This window comes from Kryptolebias marmoratus, linkage group LG6 (genome assembly GCF_001649575.2).
Source record: "Kryptolebias marmoratus isolate JLee-2015 linkage group LG6, ASM164957v2, whole genome shotgun sequence".
NCBI classification, from domain to species: Eukaryota; Metazoa; Chordata; class Actinopteri; order Cyprinodontiformes; family Rivulidae; genus Kryptolebias; species Kryptolebias marmoratus.
Genome location: NC_051435.1, coordinates 2,355,109 through 2,365,105, shown reverse-complemented (window position 1 = coordinate 2,365,105; position 9,997 = coordinate 2,355,109). Strand labels below are relative to the sequence as shown.

Genomic DNA, 9,997 nt, shown 5'->3' with positions numbered 1-9,997 from the left:
ACACACACACACACACAGCAGTGTTCGTGCAGACACACACACTCACTGGGAGGCAGCGGCTCGTCCACTCGTTGGTACCGATGGATGTCGTGACGCACGGAGGGAAGAGAGCGAACAGGATGGCCGTTAACGTGCGCTCCTGCAGAAATAAGAAAGGTTCAGGTGTTTATGTGCTGCGATTAATAATTAATGACTGAATTATTGAATGAATTGTTCTTATAAGTCGTAACAATCTACTAAAGCCAAACTCTGTTGAAATACCTTCTTCTCTGTCTGGTTCACTGATCTGCTCTGAATCCACAGGCCCCGCCTCCTCTCGAGTCTTAGTCTCCTCCCCTTCCTGTTCTTCAGCCCCGCCCCCTGCCGCCTGCAGGCTCCGCCTCCTCACACTGACCTCCTCCGCCTCCTCGTGCTCTCCGGGAGGCGGAGCTTCTCCTTCAGCCTCGGTGGCTGCAGCTCGTCCCCCACCATCATCATCATCGTCTTCATCGTTTCCAGTTGGACCGCCAGGAGGCGGACCCGGGTCTCTGTCCCCCCCTGGATCTATGGCCCTCACCGCTCCTTCCTCAGCTTCCTGCAGGAAGAACAAAACAGAATCGTTCCACAGAGAGACAGAGCATCGACGCAGAAATAGTAAACCAGCGTTCTCCGAACGTTCCGGCAGTGAAATTTGTTTTTTACTTATTTTTACTAAGGTTAGCTTGTTGGTTAGCTAGGGTTAGCTTGTTGGTTAGCTGGGGTTAGCTTGTTGGTTAGCTAGGGTTAGCTTGTTGGTTAGCTGGGGTTAGCTTGTTGGTTAGCTAGGGTTAGCTTGTTGGTTAGCTGGGGTTAGCTTGTTGGTTAGCTAGGGTTAGCTTGTTGGTTAGCTGGGGTTAGCTTGTTGGTTAGCTAGGGTTAGCTTGTTGGTTAGCTAGAGTTAGCTTGTAGACCTGAGGAGGCTCCTGCAGCTCATATTTGTCAGCTCGAGGTTGTTATGGGTGATTTGATGAATATGTGGAGACTTTTACACATGGAGAATTGTTAAGATTACAGACTTTTTACATTATGATCAATTATCAAAGTGCTGCTGCGGTCAAAGTATCTCAGACTTAAACTCAGGATTAAACTCACGGTGGCGGTGACGGTGGCGGCGGCGGTCAGGGTGTTCGGGCAGCTCTCTGACGATGAAAACACAGTCTGAGCAGCTGTTGCCATGGAGCAGCTGTCGATCTCTGACGAGGGCTCCTCACCAGGACCCCTTCCTTGTTCAGGGACTTCTGCGCCCTCTGGCAAAGCACTATGGGTAACAACCTCCGTGACTCGAACCTCCTCCTCCGCCTCAAGGAAGACATCCTGCTCCAGGACGTCCTCCAAGTCCAGATCTGGTTCCAGGTCCGGGACCTCCTCCCCCTCTAGCGGCCCTTCCTGCATCACCGGCTCCTCCTGCGCCGAGGACTCCGGCTGCTCAGGAAACGGGTCGTCCTCGTCGGGGCCGCACACGTCCAGTGGCTCTCCGTTCATCAGCAGCGGCGACAAAGGCATCGGAGCCACGTCGTTCATCCCCGACCTCTCCTCGTCCTCGTCAGAGTCGATGTGCAGCATGGCGCTCAGCCTCGTGTGCGTCGGGAAGCTGGAGCACAGTTTGGGCGAGGCGGCACCCAGAGGTCTCTCACCTGGACCTTTAGGGGCCTCGATAGCATCCAGCCCCTCACAGAGGGACCTCTGGAGCATCGTCTGACCAGAAAACATCCCGGGTTCAACAAATCTGGCCTCCGCCCCAACAACAGGCAGATCCTTTTCCGGCAAAGCAGCGGCCCCGGCCTCCCACATGCTCTGAGAGCCCTGGGAGCCGGTCGGAGAAGCACCTGCCGAGACCACGCCTGGAAGGGGATGAGGCAAGTCCTCGTCATCAGACGGAGTTCCTGGAGCTCCGTTCAAGGATGAAATCCCGATGATGGAGTCAGGAGAGGCACCTGCAGCAGGCAGAGAGGGTTGGACGTTAAAGGAACAGATCCGTCGGGTTATGGAAGCGTGGACGGTGGACAGACGTACCATTGGGTCCGGTGGAGGTCAGCTCGACCTTAAACTGCAGCTGACCGCTCACGTGTTCCGTCGGCAAGCGTCGACACAAGGAGAAACTCACTGGCTGCGCTCTGTGAGAAAAAGGGAGATTTTCTGATGCCTCTGAGGGAACCTACACCATCCCATCACAGAAAGATGTGTGTGTTCCTGTTTTTTACCCGGGGATCTTCTCAATGAGCCGCTGCACAGGGATGGCGAGCTGGCCGAGGAAGCGTTTGATGATGGGTCGGCTCTTTGCGAACTTGTCCTTCACCTCGATGTAGAGGATGTCCGTCATCAGCGCCACGAACGTGTATTTCTGTCGACACACACATGTTCCCTCAGTTCCCCGGCTGATGGGTAAAGGTTCATTAAGGAAACGGCGAGCGTCACCTCTCCATGCCACACGGGGTTGATGGTGTTGGCGATGATGGCCGACCGCCGCTCCTGTCCGTGATGGCTGAAGACGGGGAAGATGTTCCTCTTCCCCGGGTGGATGGACATCTTCAGGTAAGGGTCGGGGTTGAAGAACATGCCCTTCTTTAGGCCGGTGGCTCGCAGGTCTGCAACGAAAGAACCCGGACAGAAAAGTTCCAGGAACCGAGTCAGAACTTCTCTGAGAACCTTGTCACTTTAACTCACCCGTTAAAGTGAAGCTGATCAGTTTCCGGGGGTGTTCCACGCCCACCTGCTCCGCCAGCCCCTCCACCTGCACAAACAAGACGACGGCGTTAGACTCCCAGACAAGCCGTGACCTTTGACCTTTGACCTGCTAACTGAGCTCGTTTCTCCGAGCGCTGCACGGTCTGACCTTCGGGGTGAATTTAAGCTGATCTTAAATGTTTGGAATCTTTCTCTCTGCAGAACGATGGACTCCGGTGACTAAATTAGCAGCTACTTCCTGTTTTACAACAAACAGGAAGTAGCAAGACAAATGATTATTACCTCCAGTTTGTTTGTCTGTCTGTCTGTCTGTCTGTTTGTTTGTTTGTTTGTTTGTTTGTTTGTAAGATTACTCAAGAAGTTCTGAACAGTTTCATTAAATTTTCAGGAAAACATCAAACATGGACGAAACAAGGGATTAGATTTTAGCGGTGATCCAATCAAAGGTCCCAGATCGACCCGTGTGGACACCTCATGGGTCGAGGGTGATCACCGTTGATTTCAAGGTTCAAGGGGTCAAAGGTCAAAGGTAACCCCTCTGTCTCTGCTCCTACATGTGAGCCTTTAGTTCCCGGTTGTGTTGGTTGGTCTGTCTGTCTGATCAGGTAAAAACTGAGGAAACGTTGGATTAAATTCTGGTTCTGATCCAGATTCTGATCCAGATTCTGACCCAGATCGCTCTGGTGGAGATTTGAGCTCTGAGAGCTTCTAGTTTGTCGCGTTGCTGAAACTTTAGCAACAACAGATTTCATGTCTGAGGTTCAGCTTCACGCAGAGATTATTGACGACTCGACGTGATTTGCCTCCCAAATGCACGGCTGGCTCTGAGGAAGCACCATAATTTGGTGACTCTGGTGTTAAAGACATCCTGTAACTCTCTGCTCCTTCTTTTATCATTACTGAACAGGAAGTGGGGGAAACGGACCAGGACTGCTGGGTTCTTCACGGTGATGCAGGGGGTGGTGGCCCTCAGCGCTCCGCTCACTCCGTGGTAATATTTAAAACAAATCTTCGTCTCAGCTGTGGACGGAGGAGGAAGAGGTCAGCGTCTAACGTGTCTGCTTTCAGTTTGAGGATATTCTGCCAGAGAGACTTACGCTCCATGAAGTAGGGTCCCGGCTCCAGCCTCCAAACGATCTGACCCTTCTGGGTGCCATTAACGCCCCGGTTCTTACAGTCCCACACGTTGGACGGGCTGGTCTCATCTGAAGGAAAGCACAACTGTTAGTTACATTACCTCTCTGCACACGCTGCAATCCCAAACTCTGTTTTTCCCTTTAATCAGTGAAATCCGTTCCTAAAATAGCCTCCGTGTGACCTTCACGCAGAAGGACAAACTTCCTCCGAGGTAAGAGCATGGAGGGGATTTCCGCTGCTCGGTGCAGTTTTGTACACAGATTAATGAAGGTCCAAACTCAGGAAGTGTGCGTGAGGACGGCAGCCTGCTTGTCATTGAATGTCTGCTTAGTCGATGAAAGTGTTAGCTGCACCAGGCTGCGAGACCCTGGAGCAGGTAATAAGTCCTTACGATCGATACCATGTGACCCGACGACCTGACGACCCGCCGACCCGCCTGGCACCAGCAGAACGACCAAACGACAGAGCTAAGATGGCGGCAGCGATTCTTTCTGTCCACGCTAAGATTCGGACCAGCGCCTCGCAAAGATCAGCGGAAGCTCGCCATCGTTCAAGAGGGACTTTTCCAAAAACTTCCAGAAACGACCCAGAGGACTCTCCCTTGTCCCCCCGCAGGACTCCCGAGGCGTTCGAACTATTCGAAAAACAACTTTTCCTCCCGGAGTCTCAGCGCCGACGTCTCAGTTTGGTTCACACCGACGAGAGAAACCAGAGTCGACTTCAGGGAAGACAGGAAACCAAACAGGGACAAAAACGGAGAATAACTGAAGATCAAACCGAGTCATAAAGAACAACCTGAGGACTCGAAACCACCTGAAACCTGGGCTTCACTGACATTTAAATATAAAAAAATCAGGCCTCTGGGTTAAATCTGGTCACTTCTGACTCCAAACCAAAGGATCTCTGATCGACCTGAAGGGACCGACGACCCGGGACGTATTTTACCCTGTAAGTCAGTCCTGGTCCTCAGGGCCACCATCCTGCATGTTTTCCTTGTTTCTCTGCTCCAACACCTGATTCATAGTTAAATCACCTCTTCATGTTCTGCAGAAGCCTGTTAATCACCCATTGATTCAAATCAGGTGTGTTGGAGCAGAGGAACGGGTAAAACCTGCAGGATGGAGGCTCTGAGGACCAGGATTGGACACCTCTGCTGTAAGTGTTTTTTTCACAGCTAACTCAAACTGCTGAAGTCTTCTGTGGAGATTTAGATTCAGCAGCAGCCAGGTGATGATATTTAATCCCCTGGAGTCTCTGAGGAGACCACAGGTCCTCCTGGAGATGCCGTGTCTCACTGATGCTGAAATTTTAAATGGAAGGTTTGACTGAACCCCTGCTTCGGTGAGCCGGGGTCAGACCCCCGCCTTCGGCTGCTGTCCACAGCAGTAAGCAGCCGACCCGTATGGCCCCTCCGGCAGGTGGTGGACCCGCAGGAAGGTGAACCCGAGTAGCTGACCCCGATCACCGGGCCTGGCTCCGGCCCCGGTAACCCTTGTCCAGGCGGGGGACATCGAGTTCATGTCCATCCATTCCGGACCGCTCTTTGTCCGGCCTGTCCCCTTGGACCAATCGGCCTTGGGAGACCCGTCAGAACTCCCGGGACCGTTCAGACACACAGAGTCCTCCAACGACTGACCGTCAACAGGCCTCAGAGGTTAAAGGTTAAATCCCGCTCCCTCCCCTCCCTCCTGAGGGTCTTTATTAGCCTCGTCCACATGAGAGACATCCTCCTATGACCCAGACGATCCTCAGGAGGGAGAAGAAGGAGGGTGATTTGCAGGTACGTTCAACTCTCTGAGTCTCCTTGGCCAAGAGGCGACATAAACACAAAAGAAGAGAAGACACAAGGTCAACCCTGAGGGGACATCAGGACCTCAGTGTCCAAGTCACAGATTGTTTGGAAGCAAAGTGCTGGGTGTCCTTTATCCCTCCTGGATCAGGTTTCCCCTCCATGGACAGATCTGCCCGTCACTTCAGCGCTCCGGTTGATGTATCTCCCCTCTCCCGTCTCTGAGCGGGGTCAGCAAACATCACCGGAGACCCCCGGCAGCTCGTGATGACGAGTGTGTCCTCATACGCTCAGGCAGCGCTCATACGTGTCGACTCAGCCTCAGCGGCTCAAGTTTCAGCGTTGACTCGGCGTCCGAGGCTCCAGAACGAGGATCTACTCCAAGAGCCGCGATAATAAAAACAGCGGGATCAGCCGAAAACCGTCTGAGGACAAGACGGGTCGAGCCAGCACGTTTCCAAAAAAAGACTCCGGAGTCCAGAGAAGGACGTCTGGTTTGAGGCTGGAGTTTCTTTCTGTGCTGCTGAGTCTCAGTCAGCTGCAGACAGAATAATGTCAATAAAAATGAAACGTTTGCAGCTGAAACTTCGTCGCTCTAAAGCCCGACTGAACCGAACTCTGCCGCTCCGAGCCGACGGATAAAGAACGGCAGAGAATAAGAGTTTTCCACCAAGTTTCCAGGAAATCCTGCAGCTGAATTTAAAAAACGCAACAAGCTGCTGATTTCAGCGACATTAATGACTGACGTTTAAATTTGTGGGATCCTAAAGGTTGAATGTGTTTTGTAGCTCTAGATCAGGGGTGTCCAATCCAAACCATTGGGATTCCTGAAGAATCTGAGGATTCATCAGGATCCCTGTAGAACAGTGGTCTCCAGTCCTGGTCCTCAGGGCCACCATCCTGCAGGTTTTACCTGTTTCCTGCTCCAACACACCTGATTTGAATCAATGGGTGATTAACAGGCTTCTGCAGAACATGAAGAGGTGATTTAACCATAAACAGTTGTAGACCACTGTTCTACAGGGATCCTGATGTTCCATTAACCCTTCCCCCCTCACGAAGCCCACATCAGATCTCTGTTAATGGCGTTCCAGGATCTCTGACTGAGGCTTTGATACTGAAAATGAAGAGTCTGGATCTCAGAGATGCAGGATGGTGGCCCTCGAGGACCAGGATTGGAGACCCCTGCTCTGGATTAAGGGGTCAGAATAGATCTTGTCATAAAGTTTGCAGATCAGGTTTACTTATCTCCAGATACTCGTTTTACTTAAATACTTGTTTGACAAAATGGTACTAATACTAGAATCTTCTCCCTCCCAGATTCAGCTCTTTACTCAGAAGCACGACTGGGACTTGAAAGAACATCTAACTGTGAAATTTCCTCACCAAGACTTTTCTCAGTTAATATTTAAAAGTCTGACTCTCACCGATATGATAGAGTCCAATCCAGTCCGTGGCGTCCACCTCCTCCTTAATGTCCCAGGAGATGACGAGGTTCTGGCCTCGGTTCAGGCTGTACTCCAGCGTGGACGCTGTGAGCGAAGACCGGCTCTGGGAGGTCACCAGGTCGGTGTCGCTGTTAGCTCGCGTCAGTCCGATTGGACCGCTGACGACAGAGGCTGCGTCCACCGGCGTCCCCGTCCTCTCCGTCAGCGTGCGCAGGTTTTCCGGGCTGAGGGTGTGCCGCAGGTTGGGGCTGCGCCTCCGGGGAGCTGACAGGTGCTCCCGGCCCCCGACGGCCAGGTTGGGCAGGTTGTGGGAGCGGGTCCTGGCCGGAAGGACCGCGGTGGCGAGGGACGGACGCATGCTGCCGAGTCAGGTACGACGGGACAAAACCAGAAATGAAGACGAGGTTCCTCAGATGGACTGGTCCTTGAAATGATAAGACATTTTCCTGACTTAGTTCTGAGTCGGTCCCCTCGTTGCAAAGACGTCCATCTGGTTCCCTTTCTGTGACGCTAACAACATGGAGGTCCTGGTTTTATTGTCCCGCCACTTTCAGAACCTGGAGACGTGGAAAAGCAGAAAGACAGACGATGAAACAACTCCACAAACGTGACCACGTAAAATATTTTATCTCCTTAATAACCAGTCTACAACAATGGTGTCTGGTATAAAAGGAAAGAAGGTTAGCGTGACCATAAATGGAGCTCAGATTCAGGCAGAAAACTTTAAATTATTTACAAATTACTCAAACTTTGATGTCGAAATCAGGCGTAACCAAACTCAGATATAGTTAAAGAGAGTTTAGTGAAGGCTGAACCAAAAACTAAAAACAAGTTAGCAGGAAGTGCTAGGCTAAGCTAATAAGCTAAATTAATCTGAAGCTAACTAAATTAGCATCAGAGGAAGGCAGAGGTGTGAAGCCGACTGTCTCAGAATTTATTTTGAAAGTCGTGTTTATTGTTAAATAGATAACTACAAACAACAGTAAAACAAAAGCTAATAACCTAGCTAGAAGCTAACAAACCTAGCAGTGAGCAGTTAGCTTTCTCTGTTGTTGTTTTAGATGCAAAAAAACAAAAACACAAGAAACATTCACTTTTAAAGTAATCGCTTCAAGGTTAAAAATATTTAACTGCTAAGCTAAGCTAATCAATCCAAATGAGATCTAAAGCTAACAGATTAGCAATGAGCTGATAGCTGTTAGCAGTGGTCCCGTTATGAAGTCGTTTTTCTCTGAATTTGTTTCAGAAGTAATTGTCATGTTTTTTTGTAACAATAGCTATCATCAACTGAAGGAAAACAGCATCTAGGAGATATGGCTAAGCTAATCAAACCAAGTGCAACCTCATTAGCTTAGAAGCTAACGTGGTTAGCAGTTAGCTGAGCAGCGTTTAGCGGTCTGTCAAGTTGTTTTGCGGTGGATTAAAATCTTCCCTGTTGGATTAATGGATCCATGTTTGTGTCTAATGTGAAAACAACATTTTGGAGCTAAGCTAACAAGCTCACGTGACACTTCGTTAGCTTAGCCGCTAACAAAGTTAGCAGTGATTAACTGTGGAGTGAAGTTAGCCGTCATTAAACAGCTGTTTTAAGTCCCGCCCCCTCCATGCAAGCAAATGGGACATTTCAAAATAAAACCATCCCTCAGCTGTGACTCCTGTAGTAGTTTTTGTCGCGCCCAAAAGAAGGGTCATGTGACACCAGGATTGTGGGCGGGGCTTAAAGCTCCACATCGCTGGCGTGCCAATGTCGGTTCCAAAAATACAACATGGCGGCTCCCGTGAGAGTTCTGCTGCTGGAGGAGGTTCTGTTGGGTCAGGAGCTGAACCAGGTTCTGTTGGGTCAGGAGCTGAACCAGGTTCTGTTGGGTCAGGAGCTGGACCAGGTTCTGTTGGGTCAGGAGCTGGGCCCGGTTCTGTTGGGTCGGGAGAACCAGGTTCTGCTGGGTCGGGAGAACCAGGTTCTGTTGGGTCGGGAGCTGGGCCCGGTTCTGTTGAACGTCGTTTAACCTGCAGCTGTATTTTCCTCGTTCTGCTGGCTGCTGAGAACCAAACGGTTCTGATGGTTCTGTTCCGTTTTATCTGCTCTGACTCATAAAACCTTCAGGACCGAAGGAGCGGGAACTCGTCCTCTGCTCGGCCGTGTCCCCCGTCCCCCCCGTCCCCCCCGTCCCCCCCGTCCCCCTCCAGGCCCGACGCTGAAATAAGATCTGTTGCGTTTGACCCAAGGAAAGCCTGAACGTCCCTGACTCGACAAGATTACTGGAGCGTGTCCTTATCTCACACACACACACACCTACACACACACTCACACACACACACACACACCCACACACACGGATTTATGGCAGAATAAAACCTTCATCACAGATGCAGGAGGACGTAAATCCAGCTCACGTGGGTCTCAGACGCCGCCGCCCCCACAGCGACGCAGCGAGGAGCTGATGTGTAACTTCTGAGTTACATAAGAGCTCCTTCGGCCGCTTTATTCGCCACCGCTGGCGAGGAGCGGGACGAGAACCCGCCGAAGCGTCTGCGCACCAAGACAAAGGGAAACGGCATCAATCAATCTGAACGTGATCCAGAGCTGCTTCCTCTCACGTATAATCCCTGCAGTTTGACCCGATTACCGATTGATTCTCTGGAGCCAAACAACCACAGAATGAATCGGTTCTGATATTAAATGGTTCCTGCTCTGCCGTTCGGCGGCGGCGGTGAGGAGTCAACACGCCTGACAGCAGCTGACAGGAACCGTTTGGGTTCAGCAGAAATCCTGAAAATCTCAGCGATCTGCGTGAAGGCCGTTTACGGATCCGCTTACACGCCTCGGGCCAGAACCATGACAACGTGCTGAATCCTCACACTCCACGGCGTGCACACACACACACACTGTGACACACACACACACACACACACACACACA

The 9,997-nt window shown here is 51.2% G+C and overlaps 1 protein-coding gene across 1 annotated transcript in view; it reads right to left on the bottom strand.

Moving 5' to 3' along the window:
- hecw2a (HECT, C2 and WW domain containing E3 ubiquitin protein ligase 2a) overlaps positions 1-8,083 on the bottom strand; it is a gene marked incomplete in the record, with an annotated part of 23,127 nt that extends 15,044 nt beyond the window's left edge. The window contains 5 exon segments of the mRNA XM_025002104.2: positions 2,534-2,603; positions 2,683-2,749; positions 3,629-3,723; positions 3,801-3,908; positions 7,057-8,083. Of these exon segments, the coding sequence (XP_024857872.1) occupies positions 2,534-2,603; positions 2,683-2,749; positions 3,629-3,723; positions 3,801-3,908; positions 7,057-7,435 (719 nt within the window).
- Between the last annotated feature and the right edge of the window lie 1,914 nt (positions 8,084-9,997).